This window comes from Ranitomeya variabilis, chromosome 2 (assembly GCF_051348905.1).
Source record: "Ranitomeya variabilis isolate aRanVar5 chromosome 2, aRanVar5.hap1, whole genome shotgun sequence".
NCBI classification, from domain to species: Eukaryota; Metazoa; Chordata; class Amphibia; order Anura; family Dendrobatidae; genus Ranitomeya; species Ranitomeya variabilis.
Genome location: NC_135233.1, coordinates 604,205,756 through 604,233,688, shown reverse-complemented (window position 1 = coordinate 604,233,688; position 27,933 = coordinate 604,205,756). Strand labels below are relative to the sequence as shown.

At 46.4% G+C, this 27,933-nt stretch overlaps 1 protein-coding gene across 2 annotated transcripts in view; it reads right to left on the bottom strand.

The window, feature by feature from the left end:
• The window catches only part of PEPD (peptidase D), a 225,868-nt gene that overhangs the window by 154,744 nt on the left and 43,191 nt on the right, over positions 1 to 27,933 (bottom strand). For both annotated transcript variants that reach the window (XM_077288630.1, XM_077288631.1), the window contains exon 7: positions 18,493 to 18,537. In XM_077288630.1, coding sequence (XP_077144745.1) covers positions 18,493 to 18,537 — 45 coding nt within the window. The remainder of the gene's footprint in view (positions 1 to 18,492; positions 18,538 to 27,933) is intronic.

The window sequence follows — 27,933 nt, the reverse complement described above, 5'->3', positions numbered from 1 at the left end:
GAAAGTAGGCATCTTTCAGATCGAGAGTGGCCATGAAGGAGTGTGCACCTATCAAGGGAATGGCATTCTTCACTGATTCCATCTTGAATCTTCGGTACTTGATATGCCGATTGAGATTCTTTAGATTTATAATGACACGGGACTCGCCCGATGGCTTGGGAACCAGGAATAAACGAGAGTAGTGACCTCGATCCCTCTCCGATTCCGGTATCTGGGATATCGCACCTGACATCTTTAGGGCCCTGAGACCGGACGCCAATTTGGATTGATCTTTCAGGGAAGGTAGGGAGGTGACTTTTAGACCCCGTGGTGTCATGATCTCTGCAGGCAGAGATCATAGCAAGCCTATAGAGGGACAAGCTCTCGGAAGATGGAACTATACTGACCATGAACTAAGCCTGCCGCGCAACTAGAAATAGCCAGGTAGCATTTCCTATTTATTGCTAGATGCCCAGCTCTGGCCTAAGACCTAAATAGCTAGCAGAGGGAAATATAAGACCTGGCTCACCTCTAGAGAAATATTCCAAAGAAGACAGTAGCCCCCCACATATAATGACGGTGAGTTCAGATGAAACAACAAACGCAGCAGGAAAATAGTCTTAGCAAATTTGAGGTCCGCTTACTAGATAGCAGAAGACAGATAGTATACTTTCATGGTCAGCAGAAAAACACTAACAAAACACCATCCAGAGATTACCTTAAACTCTGGCATTAACTCATAACGCCAGAGTAGCAATCCCTGATCAACGAGAGCTTTCCAGACACAGTAACAAAACTTCAGCTGTGAACTGGAACAAATAGGCAAAACGAAACATGGACAAAAGTCCAACTTATCTAGTAGTTGTCAGAAGCAGGAACAAGCACTGAGAGGCATCAGATAACATTGTTGACCGGCAAGAAACCACCAGAGAAATGAGCTTAAATAGCGACACCCACTACTGATGGAACCAGGTGAAACAGGAAAGAGGATGACAAGTCCAATTCCACAAGCGGCCACCGGGGGAGCCCAGAATCCAAATTCACAACAGTACCCCCCCCTCAAGGAGGGGGCACCGAACCCTCACCAGATCCACCAGGGCGACCAGGATGAGCCCTATGGAAGGCACGAACAAGATCAGAAGCATGAACATCAGATGCATTGACCCAAGAATTATCCTCCTGGCCGTAACCCTTCCAGTTGACCAGATACTGGAGTCTCCGTCTGGAAACACGAGAGTCCAAAATTTTCTCCACAACGTACTCCAACTCACCCTCAACCAACACCGGAGCAGGAGGCTCAACTGAAGGTACAACAGGTACCTCATACCTGCGCAATAACGACCGATGAAAAACGTTATGAATGGAAAAGGACGCAGGGAGGTCCAAACGGAAAGAAACAGGATTAAGAATCTCCAATATTCTATAAGGGCCGATGAACCGAGGTTTAAACTTAGGAGAAGAGACCCTCATAGGGACAAAACGAGAAGACAACCACACCAAATCTCCAACACAAAGCCGAGAACCAACACGACGATGACGGTTGGCAAAACGCTGAGTCTTCTCCTGGGACAACTTCAAATTGTCCATAACCTGCCCCCAGATGTGATGCAATCTCTCCACCACCGCATCCACTCCAGGACAATCCGAGGATTCCACCTGACCGGAGGAAAATCGAGGGTGAAACCCCGAATTACAGAAAAACGGGGACACCAAGGTGGAAGAGCTGGCCCGATTATTGAGGGCGAACTCTGCCAATGGCAAAAAAGCAACCCAATCATCCTGGTCAGCAGAGACAAAACACCTCAGATATGTCTCCAGGGTCTGATTAGTCCGCTCGGTCTGGCCATTAGTCTGAGGGTGAAAAGCAGATGAAAAAGACAAATCTATGCCCATCCTAGCACAGAATGCCCGCCAAAATCTAGACACAAATTGGGTACCTCTGTCAGAAACAATATTCTCAGGAATACCGTGCAATCGGACAACATTCTGAAAAAACAGAGGAACCAACTCAGAAGAAGAAGGCAACTTGGGCAGAGGAACCAAATGGACCATTTTAGAGAAACGGTCACAGACCACCCAGATGACAGACATCTTCTGGGAAACAGGCAGATCTGAAATAAAATCCATCGAGATGTGTGTCCAAGGCCTCTTAGGAATAGGCAAGGGCAACAGCAGTCCGCTAGCCCGAGAACTACAAGACTTGGCCCGAGCACAAATGTCACATGACTGCACAAAGACTCGCACATCTCGTGACAGGGAAGGCCACCAGAAGGATCTTGCCACCAAATCCCTGGTACCAAAAATTCCGGGATGACCTGCCAATGCAGAAGAATGTACCTCAGAGATGACTCTACTGGTCCAATCATCCGGAACAAACAGTCTATCAGGCGGACAACGATCCGGTCTATCCGCCTGAAACTCTTGCAAGGACCGCCGCAGATCAGGAGAAACGGCCGACAAAATTACTCCCTCCCTAAGGATACCTGTGGGTTCAGCATTACCAGGAGAGTCCGGGTCAAAACTCCTAGAAAGGGCATCTGCCTTAACATTCTTAGAACCCGGTAGGTATGACACCACAAAATTAAAGCGAGAAAACAATAAAGACCAGCGCGCCTGTCTAGGATTCAGGCGCCTGGCAGTCTCAAGATAAATCAAATTTTTGTGGTCAGTCAATACCACCACCTGATGCTTAGCCCCCTCTAGCCAATGGCGCCACTCCTCAAACGCCCACTTCATGGCCAAAAGCTCCCTATTCCCAACATCATAATTCCGCTCTGCGGGCGAAAATTTGCGAGAAAAGAAGGCACAAGGCCTAATGACGGAGCAGTCGGAACCTTTCTGCGACAACACTGCCCCAGCTCCGATCTCCGAAGCGTCAACCTCAACCTGAAAAGGCAGATTCACATCAGGCTGACGTAACACAGGGGCAGAGGCAAAACGGTGCTTAAGCTCCTGAAAGGCCTCTACAGCATGAGGGGACCAATTAGCAACATCAGCGCCATGTCTGGTCAAATCAGTCAGTGGTTTAACGACATCCGAAAAACCAGCAATAAATCGACGGTAAAAGTTGGCAAAGCCCAAAAATCTCTGAAGACCCTTAAGAGAGGAGGGCTGAGTCCAGTCACAAATAGCTTGCACCTTGACGGGATCCATCTCAATGGAAGAGGGAGAAAAAATATACCCCAAAAAGGAAATTTTCTGGACCCCAAAAACGCACTTAGACCCCTTCACACATAAAGAATTAGACCGCAGAACCTGAAAAACTCTCCTGACCTGCTGGACATGAGAGTCCCAGTCATCAGAAAAAATCAGAATATCATCCAGATATATTATCATAAATTTATCCAGAAAATCGCGGAAAACATCATGCATAAAAGACTGGAAAACTGAAGGGGCATTAGAAAGACCAAAAGGCATGACCAAATACTCAAAGTGGCCCTCGGGCGTATTAAATGCGGTCTTCCACTCATCCCCCTGCCTGATCCGCACCAAATTATACGCCCCACGAAGATCAATTTTAGAGAACCACTTAGCACCCTCTATACGAGCAAACAAATCAGTAAGCAATGGCAATGGGTATTGGTACTTAACAGTGATCTTATTCAGAAGCCGATAATCAATACATGGTCTCAAAGAGCCGTCCTTTTTTGAGACAAAGAAAAACCCAGCTCCCAAGGGAGAAGAAGATGGACGAATATGTCCCTTTTCCAAAGACTCCTTTATATATTCCCGCATAGCAGCATGTTCCGGCACAGACAGATTAAACAAACGACCCTTTGGATATTTGCAACCCGGTATCAAATCTATGGCACAATCGCACTCACGGTGCGGAGGTAACGACCCAAGCTTGGGTTCGTCAAAGACGTCTTGATAATCAGAGAGGAACTCAGGGACTTCAGAGGGAATGGACGACGAAATAGAAACCAAAGGTAAGTCCCCATGAATACCCTTACATCCCCAGCTCAACACAGACATTGCTCTCCAGTCCAAGACTGGATTGTGAGACTGCAACCATGGCAATCCCAGTACCAAATCGTCATGTAAATTATACAGCACCAGGAAACGAATAATCTCCTGGTGATCCGGATTGATACGCATGGTTACTTGTGTCCAGTATTGTGGTTTATTATTAGCCAATGGGGTGGAGTCAATCCCCTTCAGAGGAATAAGAGTCTCCAAAGGCTCTAAATCAAAACCACAACGATTGGCAAAGGACCAATCCATAAGACTCAGAGCGGCGCCAGAGTCAACATAGGCGTCCGTGGCAATGGATGACAAAGAGCAAATCAGGGTTACAGACAAAATAAACTTAGACTGAATGGTGCCAATGGAAACAGACTTATCAAGCTTCTTTGTACGCCTAGAGCATGCTGATATAACATGAGTAGAATCCCCACAATAGAAGCACAATCCATTCTTCCGTCTAAAATTCTGTCGCTCGCTCCTGGACAGAATTCTATCACACTGCATACTTTCTGGCGTCTTTTCCATAGACACCGCCAGATGGTGCACCGGTTTGCGCTCCCGCAGACGCCTATCAATCTGAATAGCCATTGTCATGGACTCATTCAGACCTGCAGGCACAGGGAACCCCACCATAACATCCTTAACGGCATCAGAGAGACCTTCTCTGAAAGTTGCCGCCAAGGCGCACTCATTCCACTGAGTAAGCACAGACCATTTACGGAATTTTTGGCAGTAAACCTCAGCTTCGTCTTGCCCCTGAGATAGTGCCATCAAAGTTTTTTCTGCCTGAAGTTCCAAATGAGGTTCCTCATAAAGCAAGCCCAAGGCCAGAAAAAACGCATCCACATCGCGCAACGCAGGATCCCCTGCTGGCAATGAGAAGGCCCAATCTTGAGGGTCACCCCTGAGCAAGGAAATCACAATCCTAACCTGCTGAGCAGGGTCTCCAGCTGAACGAGACTTCAGGGACAAATAAAGCTTACAATTATTTCGGAAATTCTGGAAGCTAGCTCTATTCCCTGTGAAGAACTCCGGCAAAGGAATTCTCGGCTCAGATACTGGAGCATGTACCACAAAATCTTGTAAATTTTGTACTTTCGTGATGAGATTATTCAAACCCGCAGTTACACTCTGAAGATCCATTATTGTCAGGTGCACACAGAGCCATACAGAGATTAGGAGGAGAGAGAGAAAAAAGACTGCAGCAAGGCAAACTGGAGGAAAAAAAAAAAAAAAAAAAATTCCAGCAGACTTCTTATAACTCTCCTTTCTCAACCTGGGTCTTTAACACTTTATTGGCCGGTCAAACTGTCATGATCTCTGCAGGCAGAGATCATAGCAAGCCTATAGAGGGACAAGCTCTCGGAAGATGGAACTATACTGACCATGAACTAAGCCTGCCGCGCAACTAGAAATAGCCAGGTAGCATTTCCTATTTATTGCTAGATGCCCAGCTCTGGCCTAAGACCTAAATAGCTAGCAGAGGGAAATATAAGACCTGGCTCACCTCTAGAGAAATATTCCAAAGAAGACAGTAGCCCCCCACATATAATGACGGTGAGTTCAGATGAAACAACAAACGCAGCAGGAAAATAGTCTTAGCAAATTTGAGGTCCGCTTACTAGATAGCAGAAGACAGATAGTATACTTTCATGGTCAGCAGAAAAACACTAACAAAACACCATCCAGAGATTACCTTAAACTCTGGCATTAACTCATAACGCCAGAGTAGCAATCCCTGATCAACGAGAGCTTTCCAGACACAGTAACAAAACTTCAGCTGTGAACTGGAACAAATAGGCAAAACGAAACATGGACAAAAGTCCAACTTATCTAGTAGTTGTCAGAAGCAGGAACAAGCACTGAGAGGCATCAGATAACATTGTTGACCGGCAAGAAACCACCAGAGAAATGAGCTTAAATAGCGACACCCACTACTGATGGAACCAGGTGAAACAGGAAAGAGGATGACAAGTCCAATTCCACAAGCGGCCACCGGGGGAGCCCAGAATCCAAATTCACAACACCGTGGGGGGGAGGAAATGAATTCTATTAGGAGACCCTCTTTGATGACATTGAGGATCCAGGGGCAAGAGGTGATGTTTTGCCACTGGGAGTAAAAATTTGAAAGTCTCCCCCCCACTGGATCGAAGTCACCGTTTCTCCTGTTGAGACTGCTGCTGCTGTTGTTGAGGGATGAGGATGTTTCTCCCCCCTCCCTTCGGGTAACTCCACCTCCCGGACTTGCCTTTCCCTCTCTGAGAGGTTTGGGTCTGAAAGGGACGAAAAAACTTCTTTTTGGGAGTTTTTTGTTCTGGGAGGGCTTTCTTTTTATCGGTTGCTTTCTCCAAGATGTCATCAAGAGAAGGCCCGAAGACGTAGTTACCTTTAAATGGTATGGCGCATAACTTGGCTTTGGAGGTGATATCACCAGACCACATTTTTAACCACAGCGCCCTTCTGGCCGAGTTAGTCTGAACTAATGACCTCGCAGCAATTCTGATGGTCTCCATAGAAGAATCTGCTAGGAAACCCGTGGCTCTAAGGAGACTAGGAAGGGAGTCTAACAATTCAGCTCTTGAAGTGCCCTGGGATATGTGAGACTCCAGTTCACCTATCCAGCGGAATAGAGCTCTAGCCACGCATGTTGATGCGATATTGGCTTTGAGGGCTACCGAGGAGGTCTCCCATGATTTCTTTAATAGACTCTCTATCTTCCTGTCCATCGGATCCTTTAACTGTGACGAGTCTTCGAATGGAAGAGCCGTTCTTTTAGCCACTCTAGCCACCTGAGAGTCAACTTTAGGGACATCCCATTTGGTCAACTCGCCTTCCAAGGGGAATCTATGCTTCATCTCGGATGGAGTACTGAGACGTTTTTCAGGTAATTCCCACTCTTGGTCAATCATATCAGATATATTCTGGTGGATTGGAAACCCCACCCGTTTACCCTTAGTTATGCCACCAAACATCTGGTCCTGAATGGACTGTGGTTCTGGCTCCTCCTCCAGCCCCATAGTACTGCGTACCGCAGCTACTAAGTCCTCAATCCAGTCTGAAGAAAAGAGATAATTTCTGGCTTCAGATGTTATAGAGGATGTAGATTCCTCCTGTCAACCTGAGGATGAGGCATAGGAGAGAGGTCTGACTCAGATTCAGAATCCTCCTCCTGGATCTTCCATTTTTTGGCTGGAGAGGGTGGTGGAGAGGGTGGTGGAGGGGGTGGTGGAGAGGGTGGTGGAGGGGGTGGTGGAGGGGGTGGTGGAGGGGGTGGTGGAGGGGGTGGTGGAGGGGGTGGTGGAGGGGGTGGCGGAGGGGGTGGCGGAGGGGGTGGGGGGATAAAGGCTGCTAGGGAGGATTGCACTTCTTGCTTGACCAGGGATCGGATTTCCTCTAGTAAAGAAGGTTGCTCTGCCCTGACAACTTTGTCAGTACAGGTCCTGCAGAGTTTTTTCTCCCATGAAGGTGGCAGCTTAATGGTACAGATGGCACACTTCTTTTTAGTAGTTTTGGGGACAGACCTTTCTCCTTGTAATGAGAGGGGAGAGAGAGTGACTAGAGGATACCCCCAAGTTACTACCTAAGGACCCCTGTCCCTGCAGCACTTACTGTGGCAGGGGCAGCGCTGGGCTCTGCAAGCGCAGGGCAGGTACTGCTCTCCATGACAGGAACAGTCTTACCTGCGACGTTTTCTGGCAGGTTTTATACACAGCGGTATGCACCTGCCCCCAGCGATGTGGATACACCTCTTCCCCTCCATGGTCCAGCGTGGAGGACGCCGTCCTGCACGAGACACCGCCGGCGGAAGTGCCTCCAGGGAGCGCAGAAAGGACCGGAAGTGACGCGCGCGATCACTTCCGGGTTGCCAGCGGCATGTTAGGAGGGGAAGGAGACCGGAGAGCTCCAGGAGGACTCCGGTCAGGAACACTAGCCTGCTTTGCCCTCACGGGGGCGCGAGAAGGCTAGGCACAGGTCCCGAGGACACCGCAGCGCGGCGCGACGGGAGCAGCATAGGAGGGGAGAAAAGATACGACCCCATGCTGCCCGGTTACACACAAGCCGACGCTTGTCACATGCAGCAGTCACCGGCCACCACTGCATACAAAAGTAAATCTCTCCTGTCCCATGGGGAACAGGAAAGACACTGGTGAGAGGGAGGTGGGAGGGCCTTTTAACCTCTCCATTTCCTGTTCCCCATTAGGGCAAAGAGGCAACCTCCGTATGCCGTCGTGGAAGGTGACTAGAGAAAGAAGAGCTGAATATTTTGCTTTGAAGTTAAAGTGTCCCTCTACCATGGGACATTTTTCATGTATAGTCACTCTATCTGGTGTCATCCATTTGAATCCCACGGCCAGATGTCGATCTGAGCTGAGAAGGCAACAAGGAGACAAATGGACATCAGGTACGGTAACTATACAATAGTCATTTTTGGAGTCCCAGCATGGAGGTCGCAGTAACATAAGTTATGATTGAAAGGTGTCAAAACAAGCAAAGTATCGAAGCCATGAAAGAAAGGTGTCTGGAAATGTAGAATATCTCAGATTGTCATGTATGAGGCTGTGTCATAGTGACCATGCTGAACTCGGTCTACTGCTAAAATCACCAACAACGGGCACATGAGCATCAGAACTGGACCAGGAGCAGTAATAGGAGACAGCCAGGTCTAGAAGATCACATTTTATGTCATGTGGATGGCTGGGTGCATCACCTACTTGGGGAAGAGATGGAACCAGCAAGCATTATAGGAGAAAGACAAGCAGGCGGAGGTAATGTAATGTTCGGCTGGGACACCTTCGGTCCTAACGTCATGAGGATGTGTCCACGTAGCACCGACCTAAACCCTGTAGTCCTCATTTCAAGGCAGCATATTCCTTAATGTCAGTTGCCCTGTTGAGCCACTTAATGCTTCTGCCACACTTAAGGAGTTTTCTTAGCAATATGACAAAAAGTTTGAGGCGATGATTTGTCTAAAATTCTCCAGATCTCAATCCGATTGATCATCTGTGGGATGTGCTGGAGATACAAGTCCGATACATGAAGGCCGCAACGTTCAACTTACAGGATCTGCACCTAGCGTTTTGGTGGAGGATGTCGCAGGAAACCATCAGAGGTTCGGAGAAGTCCATGAAATGATCGGTTTTGGCTACACAATATTAGACAGATGTCATGGCTGATGGGAGTATATAGGTCAACGAAGAGCAATTTAAGGGTGTATCTGCAGTCATGACTTATCGGATAGTCACTTTAAGCTTGTTGCTTGGTAGTGAGACCCTAATAAAAAACCAGCATTAGCATGTGAACCTTGATCAACAGAGGAAAACTGATGAAATCTGTAGCAACGTAAAATATCGCAAAAGTAGAATCCGAACCCTGGGCATGCTGGGAGTCAACATGTTATACACCACCCAATGCGCTACCCCTCAGGCACTGGATTTTTAATGAAAACCTGGTGATTAAATGAAGCAGAAAAAAAGTATGATCACAAGTATAGAAAAATACAGACTGAGTATGATGAGGAGAAAACATACTACGCATAATACCATCTACAAGACCAGATCACATCTCTGTGAGCAAGAAAGAGGCAGAAGTGTAAGGACGCCAAGCAGCGTAGAGGCAGTGCAGGAGAGAACAGTCTTAAAATACATCATGTATACAGACGAAAGGGTGATTTTGTGAGATGATACAACAGTAATAAAAAATATATACATATTGGAAACAATAAAATTGCTGATTATATTAGAATTACACAGGTATCCAAGGTATTCATAGTCAATTATATCACTGACACTGTATATATATCACTGTAGTTAATCAACTCGTGAAAAAGTAATGACATCACTGATGCATGTAGCCAATTACTAATGAGGAAGCTATGACATCATGGAGGCATGTAGTCAATTACTAATGAGAAAGCAATGACATCACTGAGGCATGTAGCCAATTACCTAATGAGGAATAAATGACATCACTGAGGCATGTAGCCAATTACCTAATGAGGAAGCAATGACATCACTGAGGCATGTAGCCAATTACTAATGAGAAAGCAATGACATCACTGAGGCATTTAGCCAATTACTAATGAGAAAGCAATGGCATCACTAAGGCATGTAGCCAATTACTAATGAGGAAGCAATGACATCACTGAGGCATGTAGCCAATTACTAATGAGGATGCAATTACATGACTGATGAATGTAGCTAATTACTAATGAGGAAGTAATGACATCACTGAGGCATGCAGACAATCAACTCGTGAAGCAATGACATCACTGACGCAACTCATGAGAAAACTATGACATCACTGAGGCATGCAGCAAGACGTGGCAATGACATCATGAATTAATGATGACATTACTGAGCGATGTAACCTGTAGAAAATGGTGTTAAATGGTTATTTCCAAAATAACAATATGAACTTATAATAATGAACATATCTTTATTCCTTTGTGCCAATATATTTCAATTTTAAATCTGGTCTGATTTGCAAATAGCACCCCCAAATTAGATGCCCCTCTGGGCTCTATTTAGCCTCCAGTTGCCAGTTGCTTTCTTTTAGTAGCTTCAGTGCTCCTTATCGATCCTGCACAGTGCACTCTCGCTCTCAGCTGGCATAGCAGTGCTGTGGATTTCCTACTGTAAGGGGTGATGTCACGAAAAAGGGTGGCGCCTCCTACATTAACGGTACAGAGATCATACCTGGAAGAAGTGGTGACTGTGTGCTGGCAAATAAGAGGAGCAATACTGTGCAGGACGAGGCTGTACACAGGTGCTTGGAGAATAGATGTACTGCAGGATGGGCTGTTTATAGAAGGGTCAAAAAGGAGAGATATACTGCAAGATTGGCAGTATACAGAGATGACAGGAAGGAGAGATATATTTCAGGATGGGCTGTATATAGAGGGGACAAAATGAGAGATATGCTGCAGGATGGGGTGTATATAGGAGCGACTAAAAAGAGAGATACAGTGGGGCAAAAAAGTATTTAGTCAGTCAGCAATAGTGCAAGTTCCACCACTTAAAAAGATGAGAGGCATCTGTAATTTACATCATAGGTAGACCTCAACTATGGGAGACTAACTGAGAAAATAAAATCCAGAAAATCACATTGTCTGTTTTTTTTATCATTTTATTTGCATATTCTGGTGGAAAATAAGTATTTGGTCAGAAACAAACAATCAAGATTTCTGGCTCTCACAGACCTGTAACTTCTTCTTTAAGAGTCTCCTCTTTCCTCCACTCATTACCTGTAGTAATGGCACCTGTTTAAACTTGTTATCAGTATAAAAAGACACCTGTGCACACCCTCAAACAGTCTGACTCCAAACTCCACTATGGTGAAGACCAAAGAGCTGTCAAAGGATACCAGAAACAAAATTGTAGCCCTGCACCAGGCTGGGAAGACTGAATCTGCAATAGCCAACCAGCTTGGAGTGAAGAAATCAACAGTGGGAGCAATAATTAGAAAATGGAAGACATTCAAGACCACTGATAATCTCCGTCCATCTGGGGCTCCACGCAAAATCCCACCCCGTGGGGTCAGAATGATCACAAGAACGGTGAGCAAAAATCCCAGAACCACGCAGGGGGACCTAGTGAATGAACTGCAGAGAGCTGGGACCAATGTAACAAGGCCTACCATAAGTAACACACTATGCCACCATGGACTCAGATCCTGCAGTGCCAGACGTGTCCCACTGCTTAAGCCAGTACATGTCCGGGCCCATCTGAAGTTTGCTAGAGAGCATTTGGATGATCCAGAGGAGTTTTGGGAGAATGTTCTATGGTCTGATGAAACCAAACTGGAACTGTTTGGTAGAAACACAACTTGTTGTGTTTGGAGGAAAAAGAATACTGAGTTGCATCCATCAAACACCATACCTACTGTAAAGCATGGTGGTGGAAACATCATGCTTTGGGGCTGTTTCTCTGCAAAGGGGCCAGGACGACTGATCCGGGTACATGAAAGAATGAATGGGGCCATGTATCGTGAGATTTTGAGTGCAAACCTCCTTCCATCAGCAAGGGCATTGAAGATGAAACGTGGCTGGGTCTTTCAACATGACAATGATCCAAAGCACACCGCCAGGGCAACGAAGGAGTGGCTTCGTAAGAAGCATTTCAAGGTCCTGGAGTGGCCTAGCCAGTCTCCAGATCTCAACCCTATAGAAAACCTTTGGAGGGAGTTGAAAGTCCGTGTTGCCAAGCGAAAAGCCAAAAACATCACTGCTCTAGAGGAGATCTGCATGGAGGAATGGGCCAGCATACCAACAACAGTGTGTGGCAACCTTGTGAAGACTTACAGAAAACGTTTGACCTCTGTCATTGCCAACAAAGGATGTATTACAAAGTATTGAGATGAAATTTTGTTTCTGACCAAATACTTATTTTCCACCAGAAAATGCAAATAAAATGATAAAAAAACAGACAATGTGATTTTCTGGATTTTTTTTTCTCAGTTTGTCTCCCATAGTTGAGGTCTACCTATGATGTAAATTACAGACGCCTCTCATCTTTTTAAGTAGTGGAACTTGCACTATTGCTGACTGACTAAATACTTTTTTGCCCCACTGTATATTTCAGGAGGGGATGTATACAGATTATTTATTTGCACTGGTGTGCCAAGTGGCCAATCCCTGATTGTAGGCTGGCTGTCTCATTTGGTATTACCACACCTGTGTAGTCGTCATCATTACTTGGGCCCTCTGCACCATGACAGTGCATTTGATTTAAGGCCTAGACAGGTAGGCACCTTTGTCTGCTTTTCTGTGGTGTTTTTTTCCAGGATGGGATGTATATAGAAGGGACACAAAGGAGAGATATACTGCAAGATTGGCAGTATACAGAGATGACAGGTAGGAGAGATATATCTCAGGATAGGCTGTATATAGAGGGGACAAAATAAGAGATATGCTGCAGGATGGGCTGTATATAGGAGCGACTAAAAGGAGAGATATATTTCAGGAGGGGATGTATATAGAGGGGACAAAAAGCAGAGTTATGCAGCAGGATCGGCTATATATAGGACAGACTAAATGAGAGATCTATTGCAGGATGGGCTGCATATAGAGGGGACAAAAAGGAGAGATATGCTGCAGGATGGCCTGTATATAGAGTGGACAGAAAACAGATCTATTGCAGGAAGGGCTGTATATGGAGGAGTCAGAAAGAGATATACTGATGGATGAGCTGTATATAGACGGGGACAGAAAGGAGAAATATACGGCATGATGGGGGTTGAAAGGATAGATATATTATTGTATGGGGCTCTGTGTACTGTGACTGAGATTAGTTCAGCTGTGTTTTATGCCTGCAGTTCTGCATTGTTGTTGTGGAGAGATCTAGGAGAGTTGAACTCCGCTATAACCAGCTCTAGCGAACAACTATGCAAAACCACACAGGCAGCTGTAGCGATGTTGATGGCAGAACACAGAATCAGCCAGGCAGGGTAGTATACAGGAGTAGAGAGTGTGTAGAAGCACAAGGCGTATTCCACACTTAGATTAGTTTAATGAAAACTCAAGAGCCTTGGAGGTAGTCAGGGGTACACAGGAAGGGGGTGGATCTGCAGCACTAATTAGAAGCAAGTTCTGCTGGAATATGTAGTTTTAGCAGCTAAGAACAGCCCTGGCCATTCAGCTATGTGACACACAGAGGGCGTAGAGAACAATGAAAAAATAAAACACAGAAAAGTACTTGAAAGAATGAAAACATTAGCAAGAAAAACTAAACCCCAAATGCATACAAGTAGCCTTCTGTGCCTCACGTCTCGGTGGGGTTCCAGATTGCTTATGACTACATGGCATTTGTATGAGCTAATATCCATGAGTGCCATTTATTATAGATACACACTGACTGCATCTCTCTTCTCAAAGAAATATATATATTTGGAAGACAAAAAAAAATGCAGAATCCAGCAACTCTGACAACAAAGAGCTGGAGTCGAGATGTGATCAAGTCTTTCAGGGTTATGGTGCAAAAGTGACAGATATGTTGACTGTGCGCTGATGTGTCATAGGGAAATCAGGGATGATTTGTGAGAGGGAGCGGAGACGGCACGATGCAGCCGCCATTCCCAGTAAGTCACACGAGAGATGCCTCTGACATAGGTTACCCCTAGGAATAATCTGTCAGCTGCCATCAAACCTCTCCAACAGATTTCCCTTCCCAAGTGCATCTGCAAGGTAGTCACATAACATCTGCTCTCTTCACCTGGGACAGGAATAGACATGAAAAATAATGTTTGATCTTTGCAGTTAAAAAAAAAAAAAAAAACTGAATGCTTTGCTAAAAATGACAAAAGCAGCGACCTGGAAAGTGCTGCCAAAAAAGGCGTGAAAAAAATGGTATTTCAGAGATCACATGGGACCCTCTCAATCTAAACAATTAGTTCCTTAAATTAACACTAATGCAAACCAATCAATATTAGATCATTGGGATCCGACAACCCCACCCAATCAGCCGTTATCTGGTCACGTGGCCTCCAGAACACTGTGTGAGCCGTTGGAACAAGTGCGCTGGTGCTCGAGTGCATCATCCATAAGTCCCACGCGACACTATCATGGGAAACAGATGGGTTATTATCGCAGCCGGGGTCCTGCTGAAGTCTCCCGTTAATACCACCTTGGTTCTATTGTAAAGCTTAGCCATGATTTTTCACTACACGCTGCAATACTCTGATGATCGCAGGTTCAAGTTCCCTAAAGTTCCTAAAAATAAATTTAAAAGCTTTGAAAAATATAAAAAATAAATAAATAAATAAATAAATAAAAAATCACCCAACTTTTATAAAAATAAAAGGAAAATATTGCATTTGCTCTTACGGCGTACATCAAAGAATTAATTAACCAAAAGTATGAAAAAAAAGAAAATGCAAGAATTGCATTTTTTTGGCTAACTTAACTTACTAAATAATATAGTAAAAAATATTCAAAGATATGCATGAAATTGGTATCAATAAAAACCTTAGCTCGCCACACAAAAAAAAACAAACAAAACACAAGACCTCATTCAGCTCCATTAACAGAAAAAAAGAATGTTACAGGACTCAGAAAATGGTGAGCCAAAGCAAGAAAACAAAATATGTTTCCTTTTCCAAAATTCTGAATTATTTTTCATCATTTAAGTTGACAAAAAAATAACCGAGATGTAAGTTTGGCATCAACGTAGTCAGAATGACCTGGACAATCATGTTTCCAGGTCATCCTTACTGCACAATGAACGGGGCAAAAACAAAACCTAAAAAACAAAGACAGATTTGTATTTTTTTCACCATTTCATCCACTTGGAATTTTTTCCCTCTTTATTCAGTACAATATACAGTAAAATGAATATTGTAATTCTCACCCCCAAAAAACTCAAGACCTCGTATGGCTTTGTTGACGGAAACATAAAAAAGTGATTGCTGTTGGAAGAATGTGAAGAAATAAAAAAAAAAGGCGAAAACAAAAAATAAAATGCCCAGGTCCTTATAGAGCATGTTTTAAACTGACAATCGCCACTGCACATGGATGTCATAGACGTGGGTCCACTGCTCAGGACCCTCTCTTTTGGTCAGCACAGAGGACACTTAGTACAAGCAGATGCCATTTTGGTGGTCTTGTGAAGTCTTTGCATTACACGGACCATCATTCAGCTGTATAACGGCTTTGTCCTTTATCAGCCGCAGCAAAGAAATACTTACTGTCATTTGCAACCTTTAGGCTATGTGCACACGCTGCGGATTTTGCTGCGGATCCGCAGCGGTTCCGGAGCTGCGGGTCCGCAGCAGTTTCCCATGCGTTTACAGTACAACGTAAACCTATGGGAAACGCAATCCACAGTGCACATGCTGCGGAAAAAAACGCGCGGAAACACAGAGGTTTATATTCTGCAGCATGTTAATTCTTTGTGCGGATTCCACTGCGGTTTACGCCTGCTCCTCAATAGGAATCCGCAGGTGTAAAACCACAGTGGAATCCGCACTAATTCCGCAATAAATCTGCAGTAATTCCGCTGGTAAACGCAGTGCCTTTTACCTGCGGATTTCACAAATCCGCTGCGGAAAAGTCCACAGAGCTCCAAAATACGTGTGCACATACCCTTATATATCATCTGTTCACATGGTGCGGTGCTGAGTAGGGGCGTTCTTGCTGTGGTGCTAGGTGTATGGGTTGGAGTGTCTTTGAGCCAAGTAGAAGGGGTGGTGTTGAGTCACTCTTCCCTGCCAGTGAGCTTGGGTAACTCTCCCCTGTCATTATGCTTGGGCTCCTTTCATCTATTTGTGTCGCTCCCCACCAGCCGCTCGCTTGGGTTGCTCCCTCCTGCAGGCACGCTTGGGTCACTCATCACCATGCTTGGGCAGTTGCCCCCTGTCGGCATGCTTGGGTCTTTCTCTCATAATGCCACGCACCTTCCTGCCAGAATGCATGGAATGCTCCCCCCTGCTGGCACGCTTGCCCATGCAGGCACGTTTGAGTTGCTCCTCCTGCCAGCATGCTTGGGTCACTCCCCCTGCCAACATGCTTGGGCAGCTGCCCCCCGTCGGCATGCTTGGGTCACTTCCCCCTAAAGGCACGCACCTTCCTGCGGGGACGCGTGGCATGCTTCCCCCAGGCCAACACACTCGGCACTCTTCTACTTGCAGGCAAGCTTGAGTCGCTCCTCCCTGTCGGCACTATTGGGTCGCTCCTAATGGCACGCTTTTCACTTTCCCACTCTGCAAGCACTCATGGATCGCTCCCCTCTGCGGACACATTTTGCACCCTCCCCCTGCTAGAACGCTTGGGACACCCCCAGAGCAAGTGCTCTGTTCCAGTGGCGGTGATAACCATGCAGTGCAGCCCCCAAGAGTGGCGACCCACTTCATACAGTTTGCCACAACGTGGTAAGAGACATATATAGTCAGGAAAAAAGGGTCTTCTAGCAAGGCCTCAAGCCCCTCTAAAGTTAAATTCCAAAAAGAATCAGAAAAAAAAAGATTAAAAGAAAAGTAAACTCTTTCTACCATTTGCCCATGAATATTCGTATCTACTGCAGAAAAATCCTCACTAACAATCCATGATCTCATTTACAGGAAACTAACCTCCTAACATTTTCTATATTTTCAGACGGATGACTGAGAACCCCCCGGAGGTGGGCGCCAGCCGCTCATCGCAATTAGCCTTTAAACTGATGACACTGCTGCAGCTCGGCAGACACGAATCCCAATTATAAAACAGTATTCTAGTTCAGGAGGAATCATGGAGGTTTAATGGTCGTGGGTCACGCAGATGACCTTTTGTTCCGCCAGACGCTATCTCACCCATCTATCCACAGAATTACAGCATAATAAAAAATAAAATAATTGTCATTTTCCTTATTTCCTTATGTGCACAGAGATACGAAATGACTCCGGGGAAGATGTCTGATAATGAAACATTTTGATCAAACAAATAAAGAAAATTCCGGCGGGCGGCTGCAGCTACACAGACGGATTTTTATTTATTTTATTTTTTTTTTTAATGGTACAAGTGGATCATCTAATTTGAAATGTGGTCATACGGAAAGAGCCGACAGTGTGGAAAGGTGCTAACATATTTCAGAGCCATGTCCTCTTGTGGGCCTCTACTCTAAGACCATCCACTGGATATGGGTTATTACATTTTTCTTCTGCAGAGATTTTTGCAAATCTCTCATTTGCTGGACAATCATGCTTTATATAGAACATGCTGAGACTAGTAGTTCCGCAACACCCACACAAGCTACCCACAGGCTTGTATAAAATACGACATCTATCATTCCTCCTAACATGACCAAGATGGTGGTGCTACGTCTAATTTGATCAGGGGCTTGTAAAAGAGACAGCTTCATAACGCACATTGGCATGTGGTGAGATTAATGAAGCCTTTACAAGGACTATATATATATAATTTTTCCTATTATCAAATAGAACATGGAAGGTGAGGCCCTTTATCACTCCACCAGAAGTTAACAGTCCCCTTGTTTGCCCTCTCGTCTGATTTATCCTTTCCTAAATATCAACGTGGCTATGTGTCCCCACGCGAGTTGCTTCATATTTATTGTTCTCATTTGTCATTTGCCAGATGGTGAGATTGTTGTGAAATCACACCAATGTGGTAAATGATTCAAAGCACAAAAGAAAAAAAAAAATAAGGAGAAAACAAAAAAACTAAACGTGTCGGGTTTTATGATCTGTGCGGAAAAACTGTAACAAGAATTACTCCTATAGGGATGAGATGGCAGCGATGGAATGTATGACACTATATCATGATTAGTGATGAGCGAAGGTGCCCGGGTAAGGTGTTATACGAGCGTGATCGGGTGCAAACCGAGTGTTTTCAGCTCGCTTGAAAAATACATCCGAGTCCTCGCGGCTGTTTGACAGCAGCAACATGTGCCTGTTTGTTAGACAATCCCTGCATGTGTTGCGGCTGTCGAACTCCCGCTAGACATGGGGGCGCGGGGACTCGAATATACTATTTGACAATCGGTTAGCACCCGAGCGTGCTCAGATAGCACCTTCTCCGAAAACCTTCTCTCATATGGACATAAGAGGACGGTAGTGGCATACCATTCCACGATCTCGGGGTGAAGAAGGGTGTTGTTCACGCTGAATCTGAAAAAAAAAAGAAGATAAAAAGGTGAGACTTCGACATTTACATTATAAAAAAAGAAACAAATTGGGCATCAGGATATAAAGGGGCAACAGAAAAGTTGGTGACTTGGTCCTTGTAAGGAGCAACAATGACTTGTACACATACCAGGAAAAGAGCCCATGCCATCCCTAGGGGCCACAAAAGAGTACAACTCCAAAAACACTAGAATAAGAGAACGTGAAACTACCTTCCCAAGTGATGGCATGAACCATCCTTATAAGAGGGCTTCAGTTTGATTTCTGCTGTGAAGCACACCCTCAGCTACATGTTGAATACTCAACCGTATAATGATGGATCTCGCACATCACAGATTTATGCAGTGATAAATACCCTCGCATCTTCCAACTCAACATGTCAAGAAGGTAGTATCTTTATTCTGTGACACAGGTTGGGGTCCTGACCAATCATTTTGACCGTATCTTATTGACATACCAAATGACGGCCGCAAGAAAATTCCTTAAAGGGGTTTTTCAAATTCATAAAAAATTTTGGTCAAAGGCAGGCAATGAGATAAAATAGAAGAAAAAATTTATATTGTCCCTCTGGTGGACCTCAGGCCCTTTATTTACAAGTGACCACTGCAGCCAATCGCTGCAGAAAGGAAAACAAAGACTGCTGGGAAGCATTGGAGTGGCAATTTTGGAGCTGCACTTTCATAACGGGCAAATATAGCTTTTTTATTATTATTATTATACGACTAGTTGCAGCACTGACATGTAAAAATAATTTTCTTGCAGTCACCACTAGTGGGTGCAATCCTTGCGCAGCTATTTTTGGATAAGGCTGGCTAATGGTTGGTACTGGTCTAGAGATTGTTACATTCAAGCTCCTAATAGTGCTACTAATTTATTAGGGTGTCAGTTAAATTCATTTTGGGGACTCCAATAAATGCATTCTGTAGAGAATCTGCAAACTTTCCGTTGTTTATTTGCTAGGAGTGGTGACAGCCAGGTCCCCTTTAAACCTTAAAGTCAGAACTTTCTGCTGCTTAAACCGTCAACTCAAAATAAGCAGACAACGGGAAAATTAATATCACGGCAGGCACCGCTGTGATCCAATTATTGAAGCTGCATTTACTCAAATCTGTCAGGCTTCAAAGAGCCCGAGATGGCATTAATTACAGCACAACAACGTAGCTAAAGAGAGCCGGGCACAACCTTTATGCTGCTGCCGAAATTACCCAGACCCTGCGAAAAGTGTCATTTTGTGGAGCAGTCTTATTAGAAAAAAAACACAAAGAGGTAAAAGAAAAAAAATCTGCGATAAGCGAATGATTGGCAGAGCCCTGGATTGGATCAGCGGTAGGACACAGATGGTGAAGGATGGGGGAAGAAATGTTTTGGATGGAGAACAGCACAAAAGTGGAATAACAGCCTGGAATGAAACGCGATGGATAATGACAAGCAATGATTGTATGGCAGGAGAGATGATGAGGAGGATGATAAGAGTTTTCTTTCTGGAGGTTCTGGCCAAGATAATGTCCGGGTTAATTAAGAATGTTGGAAATATTGTTCTGGCACTTGGATAAAATAATCGTTTTCGGTACTTAAGTCTTCATTTTCTGATAAGATTTCAACTCAGCTGCCTCTTGGTTACACCAAGGGAAAACTGGACGGGATATCGAGGGAAAATCAGGGTGGCATATCCTAAGGAAAGCTGGAGAGTGTATTGAGGGAAAACTGGGCGGCATATCCTAAGGAAAGCTGGATGATATATTGAGGGATAGTTAGGTGGCATATAGAGGAAAACATGGAACGCATATCAAAAGAAATCTGGGGGGCATATCCTAAGGAAAGCTGGACGGTATATAGAGGAAAAACTGGACAGTATATTGAGGGAAAGCTGGGCAGCGTGTCGAGGGAAAGCTGGCCAGCGTGTCGAGGGAAAGCTGGCCAGCGTGTCGAGGGAAAGCTGGGCGGCGCGTCGAGGGAAAGCTGGGCGGCGCGTCGAGGGAAAGCTGGCCGGCACGTCGAGGGAAAGCTGGCAGGCGCGACGAGGGAAAGCTGGGCGGCGCTTCGAGGGAAAGCTGGGTGGCGTGTCGAGGGAAAGCTGGGCGGCGTGTCGAGGGAAAGCGGGGCGGCGTGTCGAGGGAAAGCGGGGCGGCATGTCCTAAAGAAAGTTGGACAGTATATTGAGGGAAAACTGGGCAACAAATCCTAAGGAAAGCTGGATGATATATTGAGGGATAGTTGGGCGGCATATAGAGGGAAACCTGGAAGGCATATCAAAAGAAATCTGGGGGGCATATCCTAAGGAAAGCTGGAAGGTATATAGAGGAAAAACTGGACAGTATATCGAGGGAAAGCTGGGCAGCATGTCGAGGGAAAGCTGGGCAGCATGTCGAGGGAAAGCTGGGCAGCATGTCGAGGGAAAGCTGGGCAGCATGTCGAGGGAAAGCTGAGCAGCGTGTCGAGGGAAAGCTGGGCAGCGTGTCGAGGGAAAGCTGGGCAGCGTATCGAGGGAAAGCTGGGCAGGGTGTCGAGGGAAAGCTGGGCAGGGTGTAGAGGGAAAGCTGGGCGGCATGCCGAGGGAAAGCTGGGCGGCGCGTCGAGGGAAAGCTGGGCGGCGCGTCGAGGGAAAGCTGGGCGGCGCGCCGAGGGAAAGCTGGCCGGCGTGTCCAGGGACAGCTGGCCAGCGTGTCTAGGGAAAGCTGGCCGGTGCGTCGAGGGAAAGCTGGCCCACGCTTCGAGGGAAAGCTGGGCGGCGCTTCGAGGGAAAGCTGGGCGGCGCTTCGAGGGAAAGCTGGGCAGGGTGTCGAGGGAAAGCTGGGCAGCGTGTCGAGGGAAAGCGGGGCGGCGTGTCGAGGGAAAGCGGGGCGGCATGTCCTAAAGAAAGTTGGACAGTATATTGAGGGAAAACTGGGCAACAAATCCTAAGGAAAGCTGGATGATATATTGAGGGATAGTTGGGCGGCATATAGAGGGAAACCTGGAAGGCATATCAAAAGAAATCTGGGGGGCATATCCTAAGGAAAGCTGGAAGGTATATAGAGGAAAAACTGGACAGTATATCGAGGGAAAGCTGGGCAGCATGTCGAGGGAAAGCTGGGCAGCATGTCGAGGGAAAGCTGGGCAGCATGTCGAGGGAAAGCTGGGCAGCATGTCGAGGGAAAGCTGAGCAGCGTGTCGAGGGAAAGCTGGGCAGCGTGTCGAGGGAAAGCTGGGCAGCGTATCGAGGGAAAGCTGGGCAGGGTGTCGAGGGAAAGCTGGGCAGGGTGTAGAGGGAAAGCTGGGCGGCATGCCGAGGGAAAGCTGGGCGGCGCGTCGAGGGAAAGCTGGGCGGCGCGTCGAGGGAAAGCTGGGCGGCGCGCCGAGGGAAAGCTGGCCGGCGTGTCCAGGGACAGCTGGCCAGCGTGTCTAGGGAAAGCTGGCCGGTGCGTCGAGGGAAAGCTGGCCCACGCTTCGAGGGAAAGCTGGGCGGCGCTTCGAGGGAAAGCTGGGCGGCGCTTCGAGGGAAAGCTGGGCAGGGTGTCGAGGGAAAGCTGGGCAGCGTGTCCAGGGAAATCTGGCCAGCGTGTCGAGGGAAAGCTGGCCAGCGTGTCGAGGGAAAGCGGCCAGCGTGTCGAGGGAAAGCTGGCCAGCATGTCGAGGGAAAGCTGGCCGGCCCGTCGAGGGAAAGCTGGGCGGCGCGTTGAGGGAAAGCTGGGTGGCGTGTTGAGGAAAAGCTTGGGGGCGTGTCGAGGGAAAGCGGGGCGGCATATCCTAAGGAAAGCTGGACGGTATATTGAGGGAAAACTGGGCAGCAAATCCTAAGGAAAGCTGGATGATATATTGAGGGATAGTTGAGCGGCATATAGAAGGAAACCTGGAAGGCATATCAAAAGAAATCTGGGGGGCATATCCTAAGGAAAGCTGGATGGTATATAGAGGAAAAACTGGACAGTATATCGAGGGAAAGTTGGGCGGCATAACGAGGGAAAGTTGGGCAGCATATCGATGCAAAGTTGGGCGGCATGTCGAGGGAAAGAAAGATGGCATATTGAGGGAAAGCAGGACGGCATATTGAGGGAAAACCTGGATGGCATATCAAAGGAAAGCAAGACTGAATATCGAGAAAAATCTGAACGGCATGTCGAGAGAAATCTGGGCGGCATGTCAAGGTAAAGCTGGGCGGCATGTCGAGGGAAAGCTGGGCAGCGTGTCGAGGGAAAGCTGGGCGCGGGTCGGGGGAAAGCTGTACAGCGTGTAGAGGGAAAGCTGGGCGGTGTGTCGAGGGACAGCTGGGCGGCGTGTCGAAGGAAAGCTGGGCGGCGTGTCGAGGGAAAGCTGGGCGGCGTGTCGAGGGAAAGCTGGGCAGCATATCGAGGGAAATCTGGGCAGCATGCTGAGTGAAACCTGGGTGGTATGGCTTCAGAACACTATTAACCTATCCCATACCTGCAGGTCGATATTTTTTCCATGACAGGTTTAATTTAATAGTTGGAACAGAGAAATGTCTACCATTGTGTCTTCTTTTCACAACAGTCTATAAATGTTTGGAAAGTAAAGTGGTATTTCCTGATGAAGGGGGCATAAGACCCCTGAAACGCGTTGAATAAAACCACTGTGAATCAACTATACTCTCCTGAAATTCATCTTAGCGGCAGCGCAGAATTTTAACTACAAATCTCCCTTTGAATACATTAATTTCTCTGGTCGGTGAAGACCTGTGGATCTGCAGCAGCCGCTATCTATATGCTCTAATCTCATCCTAACCAGGTGAGCAAATTTGGTGTATATTCTCCTCTATGTAACGTGGATAAGACCCTATTGCGCTTTTTGTCTCCCCATTGTTTTGCAATGGAAAGTAAAAAGAAAATTGCTGGAGTTTTGGGAGAGGAACGTCGTCACATTCATGACTGTCAGATTCTCGCTGCTCCACAGTTCGGGGGACTTTGCTGGATTATTTTATAATGTGCCAAATGTTGTCTTATGGAAAAAGGTCCGGACTGCAGGCGACCCGTTAATACCCTGAACTCTTCTTCTGCGGTGCTGTGCTGCGCTGCTGTGATGGATGTTGCATGTGGTTTTTCATTATCTTGCTAAAATATGCGAGGTGTTCCCTTAAACAGACGTTGTCGAGATGGAGCAGATGTTGTTCTAGAACCTCTATAAAACTACATATAAGACATCATGACATTGAGTTGGAATCCTGACCAGCTCATCTCTACTCCATATATATCTACCTATAGAGATAACGGCATATTCATCTATAATCAGTATACACGACAGATAGATATATGTAGCGCACAACAGAGTTCATAGCATCTTCTGGTGATGTCATCATGTGTTATCTGTAGCTTTGCATAGGATTGCGAGAAAACCCAATGCATAATTTTGCCTGTCTTAAGCATGGTGGGAAAATAAAACGTTGGCATATCCATCTCTGCTACATCTGCATCTATTTCTTTCCTGAACGTAATGATGTATTAGGATTAGACTTAAACCACAAATATGTGACAAAGTCAGCTCTGCAACATCTTCTCAATAACCAGGAGAACAATAATCTGTCGGAAATGTAAATCCATTACTTGCACCAAAGTCGAGGATTATGTCTTGTGCTTGCATTAGAAAAATAAAAAAAAGAGAGTGTGTCGTGCAGAAACTTGAGACGACGGCATTATTTCTGTACGATTCCCTCTGAATTTACACTTCCTATTTACAGCCTTCGTATCAATACATATTTATGGGACTGTCAGCACGCGACTGTGGTCACAAGTCACTGTTATACATATTGAGTGTTACGGTGCAGGGATGGCGCGCGCGGCTCGTGTGGATTTTTTATGTATTTATTCTGACAATGTGTGAAGGATTGTCAGAGCTCCTGCTGCTCGGGACCGTGATTGACTCCGGAGCGCGGCTGTACATCACAATAATGGGATGATATCTTAATACCGGAGGTGGGGGTGGGGGAAATACATTAACTTAGCTTAATTTGACACGAGCGAATGTAGATGAGAATCTGCTGGGGTGCCGGAAGGAGGGAAAAATCGTAATATCTCAGATCTGTATAATGTGGCTTTGTTTGTCCTCTTTCCACCTCCCCATGTCCGCACGTTATATCAGAGTACGAGGAAATAACAGATGGGGAGCCCATAATAAGCACAGGCGCTAAGTGGCGCAAGAAGGCTGTGCGACAATTTTGGGAGAGGTAACGGTAGCAGAGGTTGTAACCCTATTTTTCTAAATTGGAAAACCAACTATTACCTTTACTACTTAAAGACTTTATAGAAGTATTCTGATCTTACACATTCACATTCATAGCATTTCTACAGGATATGCCATAAATGACCTGAACCTACATCAGGAGCAATGGGACTTAGTGACTGCACCAGCAGAATAGTAAGTGCAGTGGTATAATACAGGTTGTAAGTCAGGATCAGTACAGGATCAGCAATGTAATGTATGTACACAGTGACTGCACCAGCAGAATAGTGACTGCAGCTCTGGAGTATAATACAGGATGTAACTCAGGATCAGTAATGTAACGTATGTACACAGTGACTGCACCAGCAGATTAGTGACTGCAGCTCTGGAGTATAATACAGGATGTAACTCAGGATCAGTAATGTAATGTATGTACACAGTGACTGCACCAGCAGAATAGTGAGTGCAGCTCTGGAGTATAATACAGGATGTAACTCAGGATCAGTAATGTAATGTATGTATACAGTGACTGCACCAGCAGAATAGTGACTGCAGCTCTGGAATATAATACAGGATGTAACTCAGGATCAGTAATGTAATGTATGTACACAGTGACTGCACCAGCAGAATAGTGAGTGCAGCTCTGGTGTATAATACAGGATGTAACTCAGGATCAGTAATGTGATGTATGTACACAGTGACTGCACCAGCAGGATAACACAATTCCACACTGGAGATACAAGAACCCCCGAACCGTCTAACGGCCCGGGGGGAGAACTCCAGCCTCCCTAGAGCTTCCAGCAAGGTTAGGATACAGATTATGTACAAGCTGGACAAAAATGCAAACAAAAACAAATAGCAAAAAGCAAGAAAGCAGACTTAGCTTAATTTAGCAGGAACCAGGATCAGTAGACAAGAGCACAACAGATTAGCTCTGATTACAACGTTGCCAGGCATTGAACTGAAGGTCCAGGGAGCTTATATAGCAACACCCCTGACCTAACGACCCAGGTGAGCATACAAGGGATGAATGACATACCCAGAGTCAAATCACTAGTAACCACTAGAGGGAGCCAAAAGGTAAATTCACAACAGATGCGGAGGTCAAAGTGTCACCCCCTGTTGTCACTGGTCCAGCAGGAGTGAATGTGGTGGTGGGTATGGATGAGGATACATCCCTATTCCACACCTGAGTTTGATGTCAGCTTTGTTCGGCCGGAGGGGCTTGAGCTCTTCTGGTCGAACTATGAGTTGGCAAAAAATGAGCCTGGCTGGCGAGACTTTGCCGTTCAGGTGGTGTCTCGCCAAAACCAAGTCAAGAAAGTGACCGTGATGACTTGTAACGAGTCACTTTCTTGTTATGACATTATGACGTGGCTTGGCCGGTATGGAGAGGTGGTAGAAATGCCAAAGAAAAACCGTGACGAGTTTGGTACCTGGTCAGGTGCCTGGACGTTTATGGTAAAACTTAAGCGTACAGGTGGTACGGTTGCCCACATACCATCATCTGCCTTCCTGGGTAGGGATCGTATCCTGGTCTTCTACCACGGGCAAACGAAGCTCTGTCACAAGTGCGGCGATCCCACACACTTCAGCGCAAACTGCACTGTGCAGAAGTGTGAAGGGGAAGGGACTAGCAGGGGTGAGGGAGCTGAGGGGCCAAGGAAGAAAAGCAATAAAAAGACGCCTGCCCAGCTAAGGCGTCTAGACAAGAGCAGACAGGATAGGGAGCTGGGCGAGCCTCGGGCTACTGGGCCGGCCCCTGTTCTGGAAGCCAGTCTTGCTGCTGAGGCCCCCGAGGGATGATGAGTTGGATGAGGAGGTCTGGAGGATCCACAGGGAGGAAAGTGCCACTGCCTCAGAGTCCTCCCATTATGAAAGTATGGATGAGGATAATAGGCAGTGGCTAGAGGACAAGCGTAAGCTCGGCACCAAAAAGAAGAGAAAGAAGGGAGATAAAAATCTTCTCCCGCTCTGACCAAGGTACCTAAGGAAGGAAAAACCGACTCCCCTCTGGTTGGTCTTTCTAACCGGTTCCAAGCCCTTGAAAACATCTCTTCCTCTGAGGAAGCTGAGGGTGAGGTTCTGGCTTCGACGGAGCTCACAGGGGACGCCGAGTCTCCTTCTTCGGGGAATGTAAGATCCTTGGAGGGAGGGACTGGCCCAGAGTCCGGAGACGAGGACGATAAAAATAAAAAACACATGGGAATGGATACCTCATTGTCATTAAAGAGGGGGAAGGATTCCTCCTCTGAGGCAGAGGATAAGGGTAGTGGGAAAAAGAAAGCCATCTAACTCAATGACCAATGATGTCGGTACCCACTCCGTTGACGCTGGCGTCCATTAATGTCGCCAGCATAAAGTCAAATACAGCTAGATTTGCGGCCTTTGATTTTCTCAGCCGGGTTGAAGCTGACATTTTCTTTTTGCAAGAGACCAGGCTGCCAAACATGGCAGATGTGTTTAAAGCTAAGAGGGAGTGGAGACTCGGGCCCTCCTATTGGTCTCTTGCGGCCGAGCCGTATAGCGGAGTGGCGGTCCTTTTTACCGCACCGGTGGAATGCCGACGGGTTATTGAGTTAGAAATGGGGAGGTGCCTGATCTTAGATGTCCTCATGAAGGGACAAGAGCTCCGGCTCATCAACATCTATGGTCCCCAATCTAAGTGGGACTGGAAGTGTCTCTTTATGAGGATCAAGCCCTACCTTTTTACAAGTCGGCAGGTTGTCTTTGGAGGGGACTTCAATGCTGTCACGAGGCCCCGAGATAGAGGAGGTTCCAGAGACAAGCTGACTTATGATAGCGTCGCCCTTAATAGTATAGCTAGTGAGGCTCGCCTGGTGGATGTCCACATTCGGCACACCCCAGGCCACGAAGGGTTCACCTATCATAGAGGTAACTGTAGGTCCAGAATAGATAGGTTTTATTTAAAGGAGGAAGCTGTCTCTTCAGCAGTGTCTGTTGTTGAGGTGGAGTTCTCCGACCACTGTTTAATTTTGTTTTCTCTGAATGTTACAGAGACCCTCCGGATGGGAAGAGGCTTTTGGAGGCTCAATTCGTCTCTCTTGGAAGAAGCGGAGATAAGACAGTCCTTTGAGGATTTTCTTCAGAGCCAGGTACCCTTACTGGATCTTTGTAGTAGTAAGTCAGAGTGGTGGGAGATGTTCAAGGAAAGGGTGGCGAGATTCTTCCGCCAGCTCTCGAGCCTCAGGAATCTGAGCAGGTACCGCC